Source organism: Solenopsis invicta, chromosome 13 (assembly GCF_016802725.1).
Source record: "Solenopsis invicta isolate M01_SB chromosome 13, UNIL_Sinv_3.0, whole genome shotgun sequence".
In the NCBI taxonomy this organism is placed as follows: Eukaryota; Metazoa; Arthropoda; class Insecta; order Hymenoptera; family Formicidae; genus Solenopsis; species Solenopsis invicta.
This window is the reverse complement of record NC_052676.1, coordinates 2,031,069-2,055,332: the sequence shown is the minus strand read 5'-3', so window position 1 is coordinate 2,055,332 and position 24,264 is coordinate 2,031,069. Positions and strand designations below refer to the sequence as shown.

The 24,264-nt window shown below is 31.6% G+C and overlaps 1 protein-coding gene across 3 annotated transcripts in view; it reads right to left on the bottom strand.

The window, feature by feature from the left end:
* LOC105202216 (sodium/calcium exchanger 1) overlaps window positions 1–24,264 on the bottom strand; it is an 85,273-nt gene that overhangs the window by 45,118 nt on the left and 15,891 nt on the right. For all 3 annotated transcript variants that reach the window (XM_039456890.1, XM_011170620.3, XM_011170619.3), the window contains exon 3: window positions 15,014–15,105. In XM_039456890.1, the coding sequence (XP_039312824.1) occupies window positions 15,014–15,105 (92 nt within the window). The remainder of the gene's footprint in view (window positions 1–15,013; window positions 15,106–24,264) is intronic.

The following is a 24,264-nucleotide window of genomic DNA, read 5'->3' as shown; positions in this document are numbered from 1 at the left end:
TCTCTGCTTCAAATGTATATATATCACCGGGAAATGCATACATTATCGCTAAATATAAACGCAGCGTAGCCAGTAATTCATTTGGCTGTGGAAGATAGCCACAAAACAGAATCGCGTGCACGTGCAGACGTAAAACTGTGCCCCGTAATCGGCACGTTATCTTTTACTCTACGTTCATTCACAGCGCGCGTTATCATCGGAGCTACGTATGATTAATCATGACGGATGAACGCCGCCTTATCGATTATTCAAAGCGTCGGAAATAAATGCGAGATTCTCGCACAGCCATAACAGACGTTATTATGTTTTCGGTTCGATTTAAGGTTCGGCCTTTCCAGATTGCCAGCTCGTATTGCGACATTTCGATGATGGATGTAAAATCGTAAAATCCGCGCTCGCAGAATTTCGAGGCAATGATATCGAGATGATCGTTCGTATGTACATATGATACGATGATCTGACGCGGCTATTAAACAAACATTAACGTTCGTCCAACGCGTAAACGCGCTTTTATAAGCAATATCGCATTCTTGATTGCGTCTTGATGGCACTTACGAACACGCCTACCGCAAAACGGAGAAAAATCTCCGAGAAAAATTCTTGCCGGAGGCAACTATAAAAGCAATAACTATACAAGTTTTGTACGTAGAATTAATGTACATAGATCAACTATTTTATGGTTATTGCAGCAAGTTTTCTTATGATAACGAAAGATCTTGGATTCAAATTTCAATCAATTTTGTCGTCACTTGCATTTGAATTTTTGTTTATAATTGCGATTGCAATTATAATAGAGAAATAAAATACGTCTTTGATATACGAATATTTGTAGATAAACAAAATTTTTTTAATTATGAGATTGATCTTTATTATTTTATGAATCATACATGACAATTATGTATAATTATGTATAAAAAATTTTTCCCGGATTAGTTTGTACGACTTATTATTTTCATGACAATATTATGAAACATAATTGAGGTGGCACTCGCTCACAAATTTATAGTTGCCAGTATCATTTCTTTTCTCTGAATAGTGCGTACAATCGTAATGGCGTTATCGCTTCGCGGAACGTAAACTTTTGCATATTGCGACGTGACAAGTACTTGCACCCAGAAAACAACTTTCAGTCCGCTATAGCAATACCTTTTTTGCATCCATAATTTAACGGCCGCGGTCGCCTTGAATTATTGTCGCGTTTACAGGAACATCTCAAGACGGACGTCCTGAAGTTTTGAAAATAACCGCGATAAAAATGCAATGTCCCATTCTTCAATCACGCGATGTAGCGTGTAAGAAGATACAATGTAAGCATTATACGCGGTTACATGTTTTGTACGTACCGTATCGTACGTGACGTGGATTACATCCCGAGTAATTAAAAACGGAAAAGATTGCTGTCATAAACAAGTTTTTAATTCGAACGATTTATATGGGAGAAAGAAGGACGATATCACCTGGGTTTAATACGGGATATCCTGAACGTAAAGCGCAGTTCGTTACACAATGGACGGAGTTCAGAAAATAAATGAAATTGCAACACCGACCGAACGAGACGTAGCTCTCTGGGCGTATATTATTGGAAATGTAATAATGGGTCGTCCGTAAGTTCGCTGCTTCTCTAGTCTTGTTAAGAAGATCGCAGTTGTGGCTAATGATCGTGTAATGTATAGCGATAAATTGAAAGAATACAGTAATGAAAACATTAATAATGAAAAAATTTCTTTGTTAATAAATAAATAAAGATATATATTTTTTTAAATAAAACTATGGTATATAATCTTTTTACGTAAATTTATTCTTACACTTATCGCGCGTTTACTCTATGTATGTAAAAAGCTATTAAAATAATAAAAAGATCACGAAAATTGCGAATAATATATAAAATTAAATATACTAAAGTCGATAAAAAATATTGTGCATATTTTAGTATTTAACTTTAACATTTAATATTTTTACGCACAGAATAATCAAATTAATTAATTGATACGAAAAGATATATAACTGCATGTAAATTATATTTTTCCGAACTTTTCAAAATATTGTACTTGATAAAAATGAATTATTATCAACATCATTATTATTCTACATATTATTTTCATTTATTCATTATTACTCTTCTCGTTTTTCATATTTGCTATTTATATTATTATCACATTAATTTTTTGTATTACTGAATGTAAAATGCTTACTTTAAATGTTACAACTAACAAAAATTGATCAAACCACATTTGTGTTGATCGAAGTAAATCTTAACAACAGTAGAAAGTACCGAACTAATTAATCCTTGTCTCTGCCTTTTGACATACACGAATACACATTGTGTCGAATATACGGTGCACAATTTGTTACACAATTCTGGACGCCGTCTAGTCAGTGATTGACGTCAGACTGTATTTAAAGTTCTATACAGTCGACATAGAGTTAGATCACAGTCACGCGATATTCATCGTGGATTTTCCTGACTCATACGGGCCGCAAGGGATCCCATTACAATGTCCAAGTTTCAACACGCCTTTCTCTTCTGCCGTTCAACTTCGTTTATTCTCCATCGTTACTCAGCACTAATAAGAATTTCTAATATAGGCTGATACGTTACGAATAATTGTACTAGTATCCCGCGGAATATGAAAATCTCAAGGATACAAAACTTTTATATATGTGTCTTATAGCTCGATAATAAAAAGTATAATACGCAAGAGACGTTTGTAGCATTTTTGTAGCGGATTTTTTTTTAATATAAAAAATATTGAACACCAAAAAATTGGCAAATTTCCCGTAACTTGTTATGTTCTTTTATTTTCCTCATAAGTTTATGTGATCGATTTAAAGTTTTGTCGTTCGTGCAATTTATAGCATGTCTCGTAATTGGGTAATAAAAGATTTAATATGCAAGGTGTACCATTTTGCAGCAATTTATTGAATATTAAAACTTGCTATAAATATTTTTTTACTTTTTATTATTGTCATAAATTTATTTAAGCCATTTCAAAGTCTCAGTTTTCGTGCAATTTTTAGCACTTTCGCTTTAACGATGTTCTTCCCATGTAAAAACACCTGTTTTTTTTTTCTAAATATTTCTATTAAACTTACATTACATCTAAAAATTTTTCCACGGAAAGAAAAGTAATTAAAATTTAATGACGGAGCTGAAGTTTTACGTACCGAACGGTATATCTTCATCTTACAAACATTTCCAAATGCGCGCCATAAATTAAAAGAAACCAGGCAGTTCAGCTGTTCGTAAAAGAGACCGCCGAAAGCGAGCGACCAACGTCGTAAGAAATAAAACCCATATTCCAGCCACTGTGGTCGTTCTCATTTCAGCTCGGGTTAAATTGCACGTGAATACGGTATTAGCTCGGAGCCGGCGTACTCCGCATCTTTCACCGTCGGAGAAATTCCATCCGTATCATCTCACAGAGTCCGCATCAAGAGCTGAATGGCACGGATTTTATTAATCTGGCTGGAATTTTGTCAATGGGTTCTATATTAGTTTCAAACTGACAACTCATTTCTTTTCTATTCAGAAGTTATAAACACGTACGTCTTCTCTCTCAAAGTTCTCAGTTGTCGAAGTAGTCACTCGGTTTTAAGTTAATTGCAGTTCCATCACTGTAATGTGCAGTTTACATTACATGTATTATAGATTTTCAGTACTGCAATCTATATGCGGAAGAGACTATGTGTACATTTGCATATATACTCTGCAATATCCCCTTTATTTATCAGTAAATATATAATTTATTTATAAACTTATTATTTATAAATAAATATATAATTTTATAGCGAAACAATGTGTTTCTAAAACAAAATCAAGTTTCTATTTTTGTAGGGAAGGGGAGGCACATTGCCGCCTTCCTGTTTCTCTTCGATCCCATTATGTCACCGCATTTTGAATATTTTTATAAATAATAATTCAAGTAATAAATATTTCATAACGGTGTCTAGAATCGATTAAACTAACGGAAGTAATCGTTTTTAATTAGAAATATTAATTCTTAATAAGTTATTATACACTGATGAAAAATTATTAAATTTTAATAAATAATTATTTGAATAGTACGAATAGAATGAAATATTCACCAAATGTAAATGTATATTTATTTAATACAAAAACCACTAATTTAATTTAAATATTTTTTTTTATAGAATAAATATTTACTGTAAGTAAATATTTCATTAACTCTGTTCAAATGAATATATATATTTATTGAAATTTAGGAATTTTTGCTATCAGTGTAAAGTGTAATTAGGAGGGCCGTAATATTTTCTCTATCATCTGATGAAGCTTATTATATGAATTATGAAAAGGTTCTATTCTTTATGCACGTTTAGTCAGTTTGAATAATACGCATTGCTTATACAGATTCAGGATAGCGAGTCTGTATCTTGTTCCCTAGGGCGGAAATGTGCAAGGTGAAATTTTTTACCATCGAAGTTAATTGAAAACTTTTCAATCAACGTTTCCGTCCCAGGGAAAAAAATTACTCGATCATTATCCAACGTACGTAGGCAGTGAATATAGTAGATTCTGATGAAAATTTTTCTCACAATTTCTCATCGAATTTTTCAAAAATTTTTAGAATTTCTGTATAATTTTATAAATTTTTGTAGACTTTTTATCCAAATTGAAACACTTTTCAGGAATATTCAGAAAGTTTACATTTTTTTTTCAGAATTTTCATATGTATTAATTATCCCAAGATTTTTAATTCTATAATTTCTGACGAAATATTATGAAATGTAAAATAGCCAAAAATATTTTTTAGAATTAATGGGAGCAGAAATTTCAAAATATTTCAGAATTCACGTGTATGAAAAATTCTAAGAGGAGCTGCAGACTTTCTAAATATTTCCGACCATCTCTGAAAAATGTTCCAATTCGTATAAAAATTATGAGAGAAATTTTCACCAAAGTACTGGTAACAAATTATCGTTCTTTGTTTGGAGAAATGACAACAGATTTATTTGAGAAACATTGTGGCAAAATTTACTCCAACGTGGCATCGGTAATGTAATGCCCGGTATATTTTTCACCAGTCGTCTGCTAAAGCTCGAACTGCATGAAAGGTTTCCTTGCACACCGCCTTTCTCCCACTGCAGTTGCCCTTTTTATACGCGGCGTATTGCCCGGTCCGGCGCGACGGAGGCGCAAGCGCTTCGTGCGCGTTCATATGCACTCGGAGAAGACGCAGACGGAGTCGGTGGTTGGTGAACTTCGTCAGTCTGGTTTATAATTGGTGTCAGACGGTATTTACCGTCTTATACTAGGCATTACGCGCCGACGCTACGGGATAATTTTAAATTTTCGCCGACCCGCTACTGCGCCGATGCAGCGCCACGGGTGCACGCGCCAAGCGCATTTGCATTATTTTACGCCTTGCGGCTTGGAAATTTCAAACGCCTGTAACTAGAGCATAATATAATATAAATTGTCATATAATATTGCATTTGCATCAGATACATAGGCATTTGTACCCGATACTATATTAATATTAGCATGTTTGCACAAATATTAATAATACTGTTGAATTTCTCTTTTGTCTCGGTTAACAAAAGATATATAAATAGATGTAATGTAGTTTGTATTAATAATAGTATATTAATATTTAAGATAAATATTTAAAAATATGGAAAGATTCAAGAGGTTAAATTCAATCGTATGATTATACATATAATTAATTTAAACTTTGAAATAAGTACACTGTATTAAATTGTATTATAAAATTCTTTGTTAGATTTTATATCGAAATAATGTTCAAACTCGTATTTTTATTACAAGGACGTACTAAATTATACAAGAGAAGCTATTTCATTTGTTTGTATTTAATAAATAAATAATTAAATATTTATTGAATGACGAATTCAATTATAACATTAAATTTCAGAATTTTTATTGGTTGTTATTTATCAAATGTGAACTGTTTTTATAGCAAATAGATATGATTTGTAATTAGAATGGAAAATTGTGACAGACACGTGTTCTAGCCGTCTGATCACGATCCTTGAACCGATGCAGAAATAAGTGCAAACGTGTAGGCACGTGCCTAATAATAGTGCAAGCTAATACGCGATAGTAATGCAGATCCGGTTATATTTTTACGACTTTTTTGCTTCATTTATTGATTCACATAATATTTACCAGTTTATCAAATGGTTTATTTTGACAACAATTATGTTGTTGAAACTAAACAGGAATATTTGACGCAAAATTTCGTGCATGTAGGTAAATAAAATAAAACATTGTGGTGAGAAACGCTTGTTTGAAACAAAAGACTAAAAAATATGTCCCCTTAAATTATTCTATTTTTTGTTATGTCATTATGTAATTATCATTATAGTTTACGATTGCTTTATACTTTTTTTATATTAATGTATAAATTAAATCTACTGTGGTTTGTTTTTTTTAACAACAGAAAAAAATTATAAAAACGAAATCCGGAAATGTAAGTAAATAATTCCATTTATTTTTAAAGATTATCCGGAAGTTTTAGAAATGTCAGAAAGTTTGCAGAAATTTTATCTCTGAAACTCGATATATTTTAGATTATTGTATGTTGTATTAAACACTTTGCTTGACGTGTTTAATAAAAAAGAGTTTCATGCTAAAATGATCCTTTGTTTAGACAAGTTTAAAAAAAATCTTGATAACATAAACTTTCTTCACTTTTTTGTATAATTTTTTGTAATAAACAGTAAAAGAGTTACGAACGCTATAAAAAGAAACCGCTAATTATTCATATATCATATTTAGCAGGATTTTATAATTTGTCATTCCAACTATTAACGTTCTATTCAAGATTTATCTGGAGCACTCTCCACCTCCATTCACTTCCAGAAATATTAATCGATTTTCCCTTTATCGAACTCTTAAATTATTAGTTCAGTAATTAGCTCGATCGTGAATAGGAGAAGAGAGAAAGAGGGGAGAACGAAGAAAGAGCATTTTTCAACGTATAAAATTAAACGCCCTTGAGAATATAGCCAAATGCATTTGTTCCTTCTAATCCTTTCGACACATGCCACATGAGTGGTTTTAAATGTAAATGTTATGAAAACATGAAATCCCAACGCAAATATTGCAAAAAAAGTATTATATTTAATATACCGAATTTTTAACAAGTTAAAATTGTGAATTTAGAAACGAATGTTACGAAAATACAGTCCATTTTGTACTGTACAACTTGTGTGTGCAAATAATTGTTATAACGATTTAAATTCGATACTTTAAGTGCTTTTGATGCACTCGGTAATAACGGCTATTCCACTACTGGAAAATAGTCGATATCAATGTCAAGAATGCTCAAGAACCGAAGAGTTGTGGGGTCCTTTGCTGCTACTTAAGTATCGCGAACATCTCTAGATATGCTTCGATCCGGGAGACACCGACACAATTTTGGCAAGCTCCGCTGGTATTTATAGATAGATACGCGAAAATTTAGTATCTCCAAGCGAGAGAAGCGCATGCAGACTCAACACGCATTTAAAGGGATGCGATATTGCTTGAAGTTTCAAAGACGCGTTTGTTTTACACGCCAGTTATTACGTATTTATGACATTATTATTTTTTAATTATATTTATGCAGTTTTTAAACTGTTAAAATTAAACGGTATAATTAAACAAAGAATTTAGCACTTGGAGAGCAAATAGTAATAATAAAAAAAGTTGAATAGATTTTTGGTAATACAAACAATTTTTGTTTATCATAAAAGTGTCTTTTTGCTTTTATAAATTTCTCTCATTATTTTACGTATAAAATTATTGAAGTGAAGTTATCCAAAAATTAAAGGAGAAAAATATTTCTCATTTTATATTCCACGTCTCGAATAGATAAATTATATTTGCATGATATTAAGAGTGACAAAATTGATTAAGAATGAAAAAAGTTTAATGCAAATGGAACTTTACCTTTCTTATTATAAATTATTATTTTGATAACAACTGTCGAACTTTGTACAAAAAGATATATAATGCAAAAAAATCTTCTCTTACACTCCATTTCTTCAATAATTGAAATTATCTTAAATTGCTTTGAGAAATAAAGCGTTTTCTTATTCATAAATTAATAATCGTTGTTAAGACAAATTTAACGGTGTGCAAAAATCCTTTAAACGGGGAACTCAGTTTGTCTACAAAACGATTGCTTTTACAACTTGCTTATATCGCGTACGATCTCAATTGTCGGCGGTCTCAATTGTCCACCGTGGTAGCCTACAAGCACCGGACAAAGGTAGAGACGAACAAAAGTCGATGAATTAATCAACGGCCAACGCTTCTTTGTCAAGAAACTAATTAGTTTCCCGATCTTTTTGAATTCAATTAATTCCTATATCGATAATCTTTTTGTTCATCTTTTTGTTAAGTTTAAGTTCTATTGTTACAAGCAAATTTCTAACAAAGTTTTATTATTAAAAACAAATTTTTAAAAAGTTTTATTATTAAAAATAATTTTTTTGTTTGTAAAAGAACTTAAATGTGAAAACGCATTTTTTTGCAATAAAAAGAATGTTCACTTTAAGATAAATAATTTAATCATGACTTTTTATATTTTATTTCTTATTAATTGACAGTTGTAACTTGTAACATGCCGAGTTAATTTTAAACGTAACACACCGAGCGTAAGATGAAACGTTTGCAGAACGTTTGTGGCTTTTATGCTCTTTAGATCAACATATTTGTTTTTAAACTAACGAACCTGTTTTTTTATACTTTGTTCTTTGTTCTTAGATTTTATTAAAGGTATAGCGAACATATAAATTTATTTCTTTACTGTAGACAAAAGTGCGCGTCTTTATTGTAGAAATTACTCTTCCATGTTCCTAATTTATTGTATTTAATTCCTCGTTCTTTATTATCGTTCATTGAACTCTTAGAGTGATTGCCCTTGACCGAACTTAACTTCGATTAACGTAATCGACGGTTAAGAATATATCCACAGTATTTTTCTTTATAGGTAGAATTATTAATTTCTTAATCGTGGACACATGGAAAAGAGAATTAAATTACGAATGACAAATTATAGAATTAGAAATTTTACTCTAAACATTTGTGTCGATTATTAAACAGTTATTAAAAAGAAATTACGAATTATAACTGATTATTAATGATGTTCGTTAATCGAGAAGTTGTCGATTATAAAAAACTAATTACTTGAAGGTTGATCTATTTTTTGTTAAATCTCTCATGCAAAGTAATAATTTGCGATTACGATTTACTATTTTTTTATTAATTATATTAGTAAAAATTGTTTTAGACATTTTGCGAGGATGCAATTACTCGCGAAAATCATTTTGATTTTGTTATTTTTGATGTTTTTATTAAATCCAAGTGAAGGTTAAGATATTTTACTTAAATTTTGATAAGAGTACACTTGATCGAGGTCTTATTGTAAAAAAAATGTTTAAAAAATAATTAAGCTGTCACTGTAAAAGATGATAAAAAGCTAACGTTTCTTAAGATTAGAAAATTAATTGTTTTGCATTCACAAAAATGTCTCGTGTATTTAATTTCAATATAAATAGTCAAGTTTATAAACATGTTTTAGAAATGATTAAGTTTCTAGATCTTATGTATGGAAAACGGATGGACCTGACATCCGGATTCCGCCTAGCGCGGAAAGTTGAAAATCCCCATGGAGCCGTACAATCATAGACTTCGTTTTGCATTGAAGACAACGGGCGACCGCTGTGCAAACCCTCTCTGGGGTGAACCCTCACTTTGCATGGAAAATTGCAAATCTATCTAAACCTGTAATTGATTAAGCATACCATTTACATACGATTTCAGGTATAGGTTTGTAACTTTGACGCAAAGTGAATTGAAACAGCATCGGAATTTATCGCACAAAATGCTGAAAATAATTTTTACGACGAGGTAAAAATAATTATCGACGAGACGTATACGGGTTACTGGCGTGACTTTATTACTTCAGTATGTGCATGTTAAGTAATGTGTACACTGCAGCTTGCGCACAAATCTGCATTCGTATTCTAAATTATTACTTAAGCACAATAACGCTTGTGGACTATCTCTTAGTATGCAATTGGGGCTGTCTACTATGCAATTGAGATTGTAGGCAACGCGATAGCAGGCAAATGGCGCTATTGGCAATCGTTTTGTTGACGAACACATTTTACTCTCTTCAAACTCAAAAACTCGTAAATATTTTATTATTTTTTTAATAAATAAAGACATTAAATATATTTCTATAAAAAACGAAGCATGAAAATATTTATTATGTATTTCCGATTTATATTTTGATATAGTATACAGAAAGAAATAATTAAATGATTATATAGCGTTAAAATAATTTACTTAGACAGAAATTTTGTGTAGTTTTAGAAGAAAAGTATATTCTTATTTTTTAAGAAAAATATATTCTTATTTTTCAATAATAATTTTCATGAGAGAAAAAAAATTAGAAAGCTCTTTAGACCACTATTATAATATTGAAATAAAAATATAAAAATATTTTGATTTGAAAATTTAAGATTATCAAATCTTTTTTAAAAAAGAATAAATTATATGTAAACAAGATTATCGTTGTTTTATACAAACATGAATGTAAATTACATACAAAACAATCATTAAATTGAATATATTAGTTTCATTTTTGCAATAGACGAAGAAAATAATAATCTTGAAGTGGCTTTGCAAAGGTCAGCTTAAAACTTTTTTAATGACTACCTTTATTTTTGCTCTTATAGTTAATGTTGAGGCATTTTCGGTACAGTGGGTACAATCGATTTTGTTAAGAACTTTCTGAGTTATGGGTCTTTAAAGTTTAAGTATCGTTGGTATTAGCGTTACTCAAGATATCGCGATTGGAGTCTCAATGAGATGAATCGGGGAAGTACACGTAGTCGGTCTCACCGCACATGCATTGCTCACGTGCTCTTGACATGAGATACCTTCACGTCTCTCGATATTTTCTCAATAAAAAAATCTGAGGTAAAAAAGTCGCTGGTATAATGTCGCTGTGTAGTGATTGATGATTGAAGATATGAAACTCGTGAATGAACTTCAAAAGAGAATGTAGAATTATAACTTTTATTTCTGAATGTGGACTCTAGTTTAACCAAATTTTTATTTGTAATTTACAAGGCTACCTCGGAAGTTCAAAAAATTAGAGAATTTTGGCATAGAGAACATTTTGATATATCATAAATTGTTATTTTTTACTGCCCAAAACTCTAAAGAAGCAAAATCAATTCCTAAAAATTGTTTTATTATTCATCAATAAAAGAAAATAAAATACAATTTTATACTTCAAGAAAATTCATTTCTTTTAAATAATATTATTTGGATTTATTGATTAAGAAACTTTTCAAAACGTGATTGTTTAATAATAAAATAAAAACCAAAAATGGATCAATTTTTAGGGATTGACATTAACTTTTCAGAATTAATTAATTTGAGGAGCAAAATAAATAATTTATTACATATCATTATATCTTCTATGTGTTGACAAAGTTTCATAATTTTTTGAATTTCTAAGTTGACGATCTTTCTTTATTAATAGCAAGGTATTACAATTTAGAAAATTTGAAAAGTGGGGAATGAAAATTACAACTTCTCGTAACGTTTCTCCAGCAGATAAGTTATTGTCCAATTGACTAAAGAAGTTAAGAGATCTCTTTGGTTTTACGGTTTCGGTGCATTCTATATATGCATATGCATGAGCATTATTGCATCGCTTGTTGCACGTGTTTCCGCGGTCTTGTACTATGTAAATCCTAACTTGCACGTGGATGTGAGAGCGAAACAAATTCAGATGACAGCTTTTATTCAGCAATGAGAAAAAGACAACAAGATCAAAAGCTTTGTGTTTGCGCAATCTTCGCCAATATATCAAGTTAAAATTAAAAAGTCAATTGAAATATAAAAAACGTTTATAAATATAGCGAAATGTCCTATATGACGTTGTTCGAGACATTTGGATAAGCTTTGCAGACGCATTTCCGAGATTATTATTATTATACATTTAATATTTTATTGACAAAAGGTTTAAACATCCAGTCAGCTATTAACTTATTTTTTATTTGCAGTTTTAAATATTTTTACTTATTTTTTTATGTTACTTGTTTGTATTTAGTGGCATTGCCAGAATTAAATGTCTAAAAAAATGTACGTAAATATTTCAATTGACAAAAAGTTAAAAATGGAAATATTTTTTAAAATTTCTTTTTCTTTAGTATCATCCATAAGGTGCTTCTCTGAGTCTCATTACATACAGTTGAATAAATAACAATATACTGAATGTGTACATCTAACGTGACTATTTAAACGCCTCCGTTGTATCTAACGTTGTAGGGAAATTTTCCAAGAAAAAATTGTACTTTTTGAAAGAGTAAATATAAATAATGAAATTATTTCAAGATCAGTCACTGCTATTTTTGTAAACAAAATTGTGTACTTTCATTAACATCATACTAAAATTATTTAGAAACGTTATATTTATCCTTTAAAATTGCAACTTCTTCCTGAAAGATCTTATTAAAAATAACAGAGATATTTCTGTTGATGACGTTAGGAGTGAAAAACATGTATATAACGTACACTTTTTATAGAGTTGACATAAGTAGTAATCAATAAATTGTATAATTCGACTTAAAAATATCTCTATTAATTGTAATCACGGGGTGCAAAATTGTTAGTACAGTAGTAGTTAGTATTCGCAAAAATCTGGAGGAATATGCGAACACCCGTCAATTTATCTCACTGTCAAATTATCAGAACAAAATAAGACAATCGGCAATTGTCACTATGAACTTCACATTCTTGTTTTAGTTTGTGCCAAACAAGATCTATTTCAGGAACGTTCTATTCTACTAATTATTATAAACGAAGCTTTGTGTAATATGGCAAAGCCATTAATAATTACAGGGGAAGCACTACAGCGGATGTTACCTGACTTAAGCCTGTGTTACAAGTTTCATGAAAGATAAAGAACTAAATAAATAAAGCTCAATTTTCTTATCCAAACTGAGGAGAAAATTTATTCTTGTGTGATTAACGAAAAAGATTATCGTTCTTTTTAAATGTGCACAAAATGTGTCCAATGAAATAATTAAACATAAAAGATTTATTAATAAACTTATATTTAATTTATATATAATTAAAAATATTTATATTTAAAGATATGTAAAACGATAAGAATTTTTTTTATCAAAAAAATAATACAGACAAAACCGTGACATTAATATTCATAACATATTTTAAAAAATTCATTAATATTGACAAATGTATTATGTACATTAATAATTATAAAAAATAATATTCCTTTCTGATGTTGAAAGCCCGTAAAAGTTTTGAAAATGTCACGATATGAATGAAAAAATCCGTCTATATAAAAATGTGTACGTACTGCTATGACAATTAATTAATTAATCAATCAGCGCGGAACTAATTGATGCGCAAGAAAAAATTTGGACAAGCGCAAAAATGTCCGTTTATTCAAGACTTACGTTCAATTATGACGGATCCAGGTAGAGAACCAGCGCGTGATACATGCATGAAGAGACACGTGGAAATCAATTTTTCATCAAGAACAAGTTGTCAGCGTTCTTATCGCGAAATGGATAGCGATTTAATCACATAATTAATAGCGATCAAACTTAATAGCGTCGCCAATTGTCACGCTCGTACTTTTATCGATCTCGACATTTACCTCTCGTTACTCTTCTCTTCTTTTAAATATATTAAATGTGAACGTTCCCAAGCTACTAAAACTTCTTTATAGCTTTTTAACTATAAAAACTTTACTTGTAGGCAAATAAGAATCGTTTAAACAGATAAACAGTTGAAAAATTTAACTTATGTTGCGTGCTCCAAACGATTCACTTTACAATTTTTGTATTAATTTAACATAAGATAAAATAGAAAAATATTATTAGAAAGGAACACAAATATTGTGTACGAAATTAACAAAAAAAAATGTAACACTTTGATATAGCACAATTGTGGAAGCGTATTTCTTCATTAAAATTAACATTATAAAATATCGACCTTTTATTCATTTATCTTAAAATTAAGGTTTCAAAACTGCATTATTTTTTTATACTATTTATTCATTTATCCATAAATAAATTGTATTATTTTGACACTAAGAAAATTTTTGAATATCAGCTTAACATAATATATTTAAATAATTTAATGACATTATGTTAAATTAATATCTGGCTATATTTTAAATTCAACACAAAAATTTTAAGGAGGACCGTTTTTAATATTTTCTACTGTGCATTTATGTGATATAATTTTTTATATTGCTCTCTGTAAATATTATCTAATAGGTCTTCCTATAAATATTATTAAAACGTTTTTAATGATGTCTGTGCACATTGAAATGTTATAACTTGCGTTTTTATCGCTATCAAATGTGATTACCGAGAAATAGACGAGTTTTCGTGTGGCGCTTCCCTTAGATTTAAAGTTTTCCCATCACATTTATACTCGTCAGGAGGTCTGAAAGGTCTTTCGCCGAAGTTCGTATCAGCAAAAATTGCATTGGATCAAATGAAAAGAACAACGTAAGCAAGTGACGGCGCTATCGAAATCAAACGCCGAAAGTTTGAATCGCGATTTTCTTTCTTATTTCGCTCATGTACATATTCGTAAAATAAGACTTAAATCCGATTACCAGATTTTCTTACGAGGACGCGAGGAAGGTCCTCGGATAAAAATGAATTTCATAAAAAATTATCTGATATCTTTTTCTTATTACGAAATTTTTTCTAGAAAAAAAGGACAAGTGAAACATTTGTGGTGACATTAAATACTCTTATCTGCAAGTACAATAATGATTATTTTTATCACGTTTATATCATTAATTGCAAATTTTTTGTCTCTTCTCAGAAACTTTCTTTGTTTCGTGTACCGATTTAAATGTCTGATCCTGTATATAGAGAGATAGAGAAAGAGACGGCACAAAAGGAAATAAAAGATTATCGTAACGATTTTAAAGTATAATAGATTCGGGAAATCCCGAATCGAAAAATTTAACCTCACCTCCTTGCAGCAATGGTTCGCCCAATTCGACATAGAAAAGGGCATCCTTCTCGTAGGAATCCTCTTCGATTATTTCCAGGCTGATCATTTTTCTGAAATAATTATTAAAATTGTTTAGAATTGTTATGAAAATAGTATGTGAAAATGGTTTATAAAGAAAAAAAATATATGTGTGTGTGCTCTAAGAAAAAATTTAGAACCTTTGGCCAGAGCTGAGGATTTTTTGATAGCAACAAGATATTTCATGTAAAAAATTGCTTCTGCAAAATATATGTAAATAAAAAAGTATTTAGTTACTGTTAAAAAATTCTCAAACTTTTACTGAAAGCACTTAATTTTTTTCCTGATATTTGTTACATATATGTTGTTTATAAATACAGAAAATGTGCCAAAAGTCAGACACTACAGGCTAATTACAATATATTTTATATTATTTATTTATTTATTTATTTTTTTTTATTGTTGTGCTATTTCACTTAAATTAACGAAAGAAGAAGAAATGAATAAGTTTGTTGTAAATCGTGTGATTGCTTTTTTATAAATATACAAATAATTTATTAACAGTTTTATAATTAATTAAAAGTCTGAGGATTTTTTAAATTAAGTTTATAAGTGATTGTACATTCTGTGACACCGTCTTTGGCATATATAATTTCTATTCTTTTTTTTTCGCTAATTTAAATGCTATATTATATAAAATAAAAAAATTTTTTCTTAATTTTTTAAATGTTATGGATAAATTATTGGTCCGAGTATCCTTGAACACAAAGATTTTTTATAAATGAGCGTCCTTACTTATTTTTAGATCGCCCGTCAAAGTTTCTAGCACAGGAAATTAAACTTCGTTATATCAGATTCAATCCTCGTTATGCGTAATTACGTAATTCATTGGAAACGTTAAAAGACGTCGGTTAAACGCGAACTGTCTCCAACTGTTTCGAACGACAACGCGACGGGACAACGCTGCGGAAATCGATTTATTACTTTAGATAATTAAGTATTGGATAACTGTACAACTTGCAGGCGCGCATTAGCGTCAGGAGGCATAATTGAAGACTTCTTCTGGGAAGCGTACTATTTTCTACATTGTTTGCCGGTATAGTCTCGGCGGGGTAGTCATCAATTTTCATTGAGAGCGGAAACCAGAACACCTTTCGGTATGCAAAATACTCTCAGTTGCATAGATTGAATCAAAATTCACCCCGAAGCGAAAGACAAACAACGCGGAATCTTAATAAATTGTTGTTATTCCGTTATGTTTACCACACCGCTCTACGATGTATAATATTAAAAGATCACTTATCTTGCAACGCGAAACAAAATCGCTCGACAAATCAGTGTTATCTCCTTCATTGTAATTAATTATTAATATTCCTTCTACTTTAAATTAATGAATTTCTTGCACGAGTATCAATTATTATTATTTTGTTACCACTTTTTGTTACAATTATTCTTTTCTGCAAAAACGAATATACATATATATAGAAGAATAGTGAAGAATGTAAATTTGCTATTTTGTGCACGAATAACACGTGTGAAATAACATGAAAATGTCAAATGCGTAGGCACACACAGGCCGATACGTCACATTCCGCTTTATGTAATATGTAAACAGTCTTGCCTATAAATTCCGTTAATAAACTTCTATAATAGGTAGCATACCGTTAAGATTCACGAACACGCAAGTAATGCTAGCACCATTAACTATGACACTATAAGAGAAAAATTGACAAGCTTGGTAACATAATTCGCCCAGCGATAAAATTGAGCATTTATAAAAATTATGTTACAGTAAATATATCGTTTAAAGAAAAAAATATTTACAATGTTTTTTAAATAAATTTAAAATCAAATTAGGTCCAATATATCAAAGCGATTTATGTATCGAAAAAATATAAAATGTACTTATACAAAAATTATATTAAATATAAATATAAATTCAATATTAATATAATTAAATATAAATGTGCTCTTTAAAGAGAAAACAATATTTGTGCTACCTTTGATGGATTTGAAGTGTTAGATATATCTGAGCGATTCGTGTACCGTGCGATGAGAAGATGGATCGTATTAGAGACGGGGGGAGGGGGACTAGTGAGAAAAAAATTTTTATCAAAAAATTCCTGGAAAGAATTCCGCGAAAATGAATTTCTCGAGTATTGAAGGCTCTCCTAGACAATTCCTTTGGGAAATGCACACGTGAAGAAATTAGCCGAGACATATCAGTTATGTATAGCATGTGTCGTGCTTTCATAATGCTCAGTCGGGCAGTAATGTGAAACTATACAAGTGCAACGGAACGAAAGCTCGTTAAGGCGGAGAACTTCATTTAGCAACGTTATAATTAAACCAACTAATGCTTGTTATCTTGACAGTGAAGCACCGTTGCACGCGAGACTTAATCCGCGTTCATTTATACATGTTGTGCATGCGGCTATCCCTTTTGCTTTATTGCGAATCTGTTGCGGTGTAATGCTCTTCAACGCGACAATCGTAGTGTCCCTACGGAGTGGATGTAAATTGCGCGCTTTGCATGCCCTTTTTTTTCTTTTTCTTTTCGAAAGATCCATAGATACGCCTCGGAGAACGCGTTTAACGAGGGAAACGGAAGATGGGATTACGAATAATTCCCCTCCTGATCTTTGGCTCTCAGCTTGGAAAAGATAAGATTAGGAATGTCACAATTTCCTCTTGACCTTTGAATTTTAATTTGCGCGCCGGAATCTCTTCATTTAGTCCCTTTAAAAGGGAAAAAAAATCGCCCACTAATATTTAACGGCAACTTTCTGCGGAGATCTCCATTTTTTACGTCGTATTAACGAGATGGAACTAACTGCCATGTAGAATCGCATCATTGTGCCCGACGTAAACAAATCACGTCGATTATTTGTGGCGAGAGAAATAGCGGGTGTGATTTATTAATCCACGAATCCGGGGCAACGCCGAGTTTGCACCTAATTGCGAGTTAACTGACTACAAATGGCTGCGGAAAGCAGCGTAATGCTTTTAATAGTCCGAGATATCGTCTAACGCGATTAACCGACCCTTTATGTTGAAGGTCTTAGGGTCTCGAGGCAAATTGTATTACATCATATAACTTGGTCGCGTCTTACTGAAATGAGTTCTTTCGCTTTAACAAGCCTGTCTGGAAAAAAAAAATTAAAAACAGTCTACTCTTTTCTTTTTTCTTAATCAGCGAACTTCTTTAACAATCTCAAAGTCGCTGAAAACTTTCCTAGAGAGAACCTGAAAAATTTCGAGTAGAATTTTGCAGAAGTAACACTGTTTGAACAATTATAAAATGCTGTGTACAGATAAATGAGGTTCCACTTTTTTCAATCTCCATTTTCATAAATTATAATTTAAAAAATAGAAATTAATTGTTACATTGTACATATGTTGAATATAAAAAATAAATAATGATAAACCAAATTTAATTTTTCATAATATATTTTAGAGGAAGATAGGGTTCCTTTAGAACGTTGTATCTTTGACCATGTTATCCTGCCAAATTATCGTGTTATTTTAATTCGTTCAAATTAATTTTTATACATTTCATACGCGCAAAACTTTAGATAATGCAAAATAAGGTTAAAATATAAATATAAATATATAAAAATATCTCAACTTCTCTTTATACACTTTTAATTTGTTCACAAAATTAAATTTACGAGGGAAAAAATTCAAGATAAATAAAAAAAATGCAATCCGAATATATTTTGAAGGGAAGAAACTAGAAACTATGTAATACAAGGTAATCATATTAAAATAAAATAATAATTTTTTTTTTTTACTGAACTGGAAACTTCGGTAGGAAGTTTTAAACCTTACGTACATGAAAAAGATCCAAAGAATAAATTGAGAGGTACATTATGGGTATTGTATCTTTGACCAAAATTTAATTTTTTTTAAAGTATATGACAATTTAAATCTACCAAAAAATATATATCAATGTCAATACTTAAAAGAATGTTTTAGAATGGTTTTTATATTTTTAGACGTCAAAATAAAACTTGCGGAATGAAAGATTCGAAATGGATCACAATACACCATCTTTCCCCGTAATAAATGTATTTACAAAATTTAGGTCGTTATATATGGAATTTTTATATATGTGAAGAATGCCCATTTGAATTTTTTCTGTCTGAAATAATTCACATCTGTCATCTCTAAAAAACATCCCCTACGTGAGTACACTTCAGTGAAAGGGCAAATATTTCGGTGCCATCATCCGAGCATACGAAATAAAATGTCGTTTGAACCATTCTCGCATGCGAATTGAGTCGCTCATGCGAACAGAAGGGGAATAGGGAGGGTTTTTCACCCTTGGCGAAGAAAAGAGATTAAATATGACGTCAGCGCCTTCCGTGAAGAATATCACGTTTCACCTCGCCTATATTTTTACATAAATTAAACGGCTTGCTTCTTTTTTTAATAACTTTCATTTGCGTGCAATATAAACGCGCGCATGTGAGAATAGGTACGCGTTGAAGATCAAGTGCAATCGAATGCAACGTCCTCGACGGCATTCGAGGGAAGTAAGCGGGAGGCGATGCTTTCCTTCGACGATGCCAACGTCGACGCCCATGCCGTGAGATTGATCCGATCACCCTGTGCGAGCCAAAGTAACATAACAAGCGTAACGGCCAGAGCAATCACGGAATTCATACGCTCGAAGCGTTGCCAACGCGCAGTGCTGTCCAAAAGAAAGAAAACGAATTTTACACACACGCAAGCGCATACACGAAACCCACTACTGCCTGGCAATTTCCTATTTTATTTCAGAAAACGTTAATCGAATCCGATGTGTCGTGATAGAATAGCTGGGTTGTTCATCAATACGTTGTTCATCAATACCATACATCAGCGCCTTGTGCTATCTCTGGATCTTTTTCGTACGTAGTAAGATAAAAAAAAAAAATTTTCTATCGAAGTTTGTTAGAAAAAAATTACAAGTTTTTTAATTTGATTAAATTTTTTATTTATTTTATTTTAATAAAATCACCTTGTATTTCAACGCTGATTTCACCTTGTATTAAATAGTTTGTAGCTTCTCCTCTTCAAAATATATGCGGAATGTACTTCTTTATTTGTTGAATTTTTCCTTTTTATATCTGAGGTAAAAAAGACGCCAGTGTGTGTATGTGTGTGTGTGTACCTCAAATCTTTATTTATTCTACAAAACCCAAGTGTTACTATCTTTTCATAGAAAAATCTTTTTATTCCAACTCAGGTGATAATATCTTTAATTTTTCTTAAAACTCCAAATAATACTATCTTTGTATTTTCACTGAAGAATCTTACTCCAATCTTAAACCAAGTGGTATGCATTTGGAAAAAAATAATATCTTAAAATTGTGTAATCCAATTTGGGAGCATTTTATGTACTTTTCTAAAAAAATATATGAAATATTCAAATTACACCAATTATAAAAAGAACATACTGTTCTTTGAAATGACTGTTGTACTACTTTTAAAAAATAAAATCCAAGTGATACTATTTTTGCATTTCTATTCAAGGGTCTTTCCATTCCAAACAAAATGGTTGTAGTTTTCATTTAAAAAAAAAATGATATTACTTTAATAAATAAAATTAGAGTGGTACTATCTCTGCATTTCCATTTAAGGATCTTCCTATTCCAAACCAAATCGTTGCAGCTTTAATTTAAAAAAAAATGATATTACTTTAATAAATAAAATTCAAATGGTACTATCTTTGTATTTGTCTTGAATATTTTTCTCTTGTAAATCTACTCTTTATGAACAAGTAATCGCTTGAAGCCAAATCAGAGCTCGAAACCACTCTCGAAATCAGTGTATTATTCACTGAAAGACAGTGAATAGTCACTGATGATCACAGTTATAAGTATAACACAGCAAATCCGTAAGATTTCACCGATTCAGATTTAAAGAGCATGTTCTTAAGTAGCAACCTTGCCTAGAATCGATGAACGCACGGTCACGTGTCGTGCAACATCATTGCCACGTTATTTTTCTTCAATGGCAAAACCCTCGACCGATACGTTAAGAAAACGTGCTATCTCTCGCGTTGCGCATTTTTTTTATAGAATCGGTCAGAAGGATCTTCTTTCAGAATCCCCAAAATCATGGCTATCATCTTCTTTTGAAACTGTGTCACCTTGCTCCCTCGAGCCTTTCGGTAAACCATGACGCTATTCCATGAATTCGCCTTTTGACAGAGGATCATGGTAAATGCCATAGTTTCGTCCCCGGATTCAATAACTTCTTCTCCTCATCCTCCGAAGGGATAAAAACTCTCCGCTACATCTCGCTCGCTGTTACTCCAGAACTACCGAAGTTTCGGCACTCATCCTCAACTGACCTTTTATTTATGATTTTAGATTATGTAGGATCTATAACGCGGTGGGTTTTCACAACACATCTCACTCACTTAATTCCTTAATTCTAGCCATGTGTCTTTCAGCATTTCTCTCTTCACAATAACTTTTCTTTTATTTTCTTTTGTTTTTGGTAACTGTTGCGTAAGCCTGCCTTTGCGTGATTCGTCTTCAGTAGACTCTCCACTAAAACCGAATTATTTCCCCCTTTTTTTTCACGGTGAAAGACAAAGGCGGAAAAGGGTCTCGCAAATTGTCTCCAGGCGGTCTTTAATCTCCAAAAATTGTGGCTACGATCTCTTTTTGTGAAACTGTGTTACCTTCGAGCCTTGATGAACCAAAATAAAGCTATGAATTCTCCATGAATTCTCCTTTGCCAGAGGAGCATAGTAAATGCCATAGTTTCTCCAGAGTCAATAACTTTTTGCTCTCGGCATTCTCAAAGAGATAAAAGCTCTCTGCGATACCTCACCCGCGGTTTCTCTCAACTGCTGAAAGAAGTTTCTGCACTCGTCCTCAGCTGACCTTATTTATGTTAGATTTTTATATGGAATCTGTAAAGTGATTTTTTTCATAACACGTCTTGTTGTTAATTCCATTTATCTTCCAATACTTCCCTCTTTGCAATATTCTTGCTTTTCCTGTCAACGGTTTTGGTTGGCGTGGTTCGTCTTCAATAGAATCCCCTCTCAAATGGAGTTTCGCCCTTTTTTACGGTGAAATGCGAGAGAGAAGGGTCCCACAAATGGCTCTCGGGCGCTCTTTAATCTCCAATGATTGATTTTCTTTTTATTTTGTTAAAGATTTAATTACTGCTCCATTTGACATTCAACATTTCCCAAATTTTTAGTGAAAAGTTTTGATTGGTTAATCAAACTGTGGCAAAACTCATTGTTTATTATGAAGGATCAGATCCGAAACTTAAGGATCTTTTACTGCCTAAACATGATATACTTTTTACAGCTTCTTTTACTTATCTATAAATTTAATTTAACAACGAACGAACTATGAATTATATTTCTGTAAAAAAAAATTCTTATTAGCCAACGATTTAAAATCTCATAAAGTATTTATATAGAAAACTTTCTGTGGGCCAAGTTTTAAACGTTTAGTTTCGTACAGGATTAAATATCGGTAAAGCGCGCAACGATACCTTTACACATCACGTATGAGTAATCTATCACAGTCACAGAACGTACGAGAGATCATTAACGCTGATTTGCATGAATTTAAATAACATCGCCAGATTAAATAACCGACAGCTATTCCTGGCAGCCGACTGACACTTTCGTTGTAAGTTAAATTAATTAGTGCCCACGTGGAAGCTCTCCTCTCCCCTCCCCGTCGTGATGATAGGCCAGATTAAATTAACTCAAGTTTCAAAAATGACACCGAAGGCGCGATAACGGAATGATAACGCGGCGGCGCTTTATCGAGGGCAGATAAGCACTTTCCACATAGTTGAGACAACGGATGAGCGCCGGCGGGAGAAGGTCTAACTATAAATAGCGTTAGAATATCCATTTAAGCCCATACGCACGTTAAATCGATCGACCTCTACCCGTTACAATGAGGTCTTACGTTACTGCTTGATAAACACTGATCTCTTTCCTTGAAGAGGGAAATTCACTTATTTATAGCTTCTTCAATCGCGCCCGGGATCCAACGGTAATGAACGTGCTGCACAAAATTTAAGGGTGTATGGACGTATCAAGTTCGGCAGTATACTACCCTCCCCCTCCCCCCCCCACCCCCCAATTTAAGAAAATAATGGGGTAGGTGTTTTGCTTGGTACTCACGCAAATCGATTGCCGCGTCATATTTATGGGTCTTAAAAACAAATGAACGGAGTGCTTAAAAAAAGAGATCACGTAATGCAAACTGCACGAAAATCAACGTAAATTGAAAAATGGTCGAAGGCGATGATGCAAAACGTAATTTTCGCCTTCGACAATGGAGACGACTCGCATTTCTGTTTTTCTTTTTGCATAAATCGATTGCTCATTTTACTTATACAAATCTCAAGGTACAAATATTGAATAGCGAATTAACGAAATATTTTAATTTTATGTGTAAAAACGTATTGAAACAAATATCTGCAATGAATCATATTTAACATTTTTAATGTAAAAGGTATAGTATGCATTACCCGAAAGAAAGTTTTTTATATATAATTATATGTAAAATAATTATGTATTATATATTTTAATATATATGGACATATTTGATATATAATTAAATATAAAAAATGTTTTCCCTAGTATAAGATTATATTTGACAAAGTGAAATTTTTTAATAGTAATTAATAACTTATATCTTGGCTTTTAATGACTTTTAAGATAATAACTGTCTCAGTAAGTATTCGCAATTTAATATAATCTTATTTACTTATTGGATATCCATTATTACTATCTGCTCTCTAAGTCTTGAATCTATCGTCCTTTTAATACCTATGCATTTTCTTAATCTGTATATTTGTAGGGGATATTCTCGTATATTCGAGCAACAGTGGCACACGTATTATGGTTGTGATACTTTTATTTGACCGAAAAAAAATTGATCGGTTTATTTTTCACACGGAATTTTAGAATACAGAGGTAATATTCGAGTTTCGGAAGGAGCGGAGGAGCAGCCGCGTCTCATCTCCTATTCGTCTTATTTCTCATCCGTATACCAACCGAATCTTGCCGATATCGAACGGTTGATATCCGGTTATATTTCTCTGTAAATTCCTAGGTAGTAAGAGGATTTGCAGGAAATTGTGTGTCGCTGAGTGCCTGAGTATTCGTGACTATTTTGCGAAGCAGAAAATTTCCTTTTTGAAAAAAGAGAAAAGAGCAGTGAGAACAAAGTAAATAACCATGTTTATGCAAGATATACGATGTCGCAATA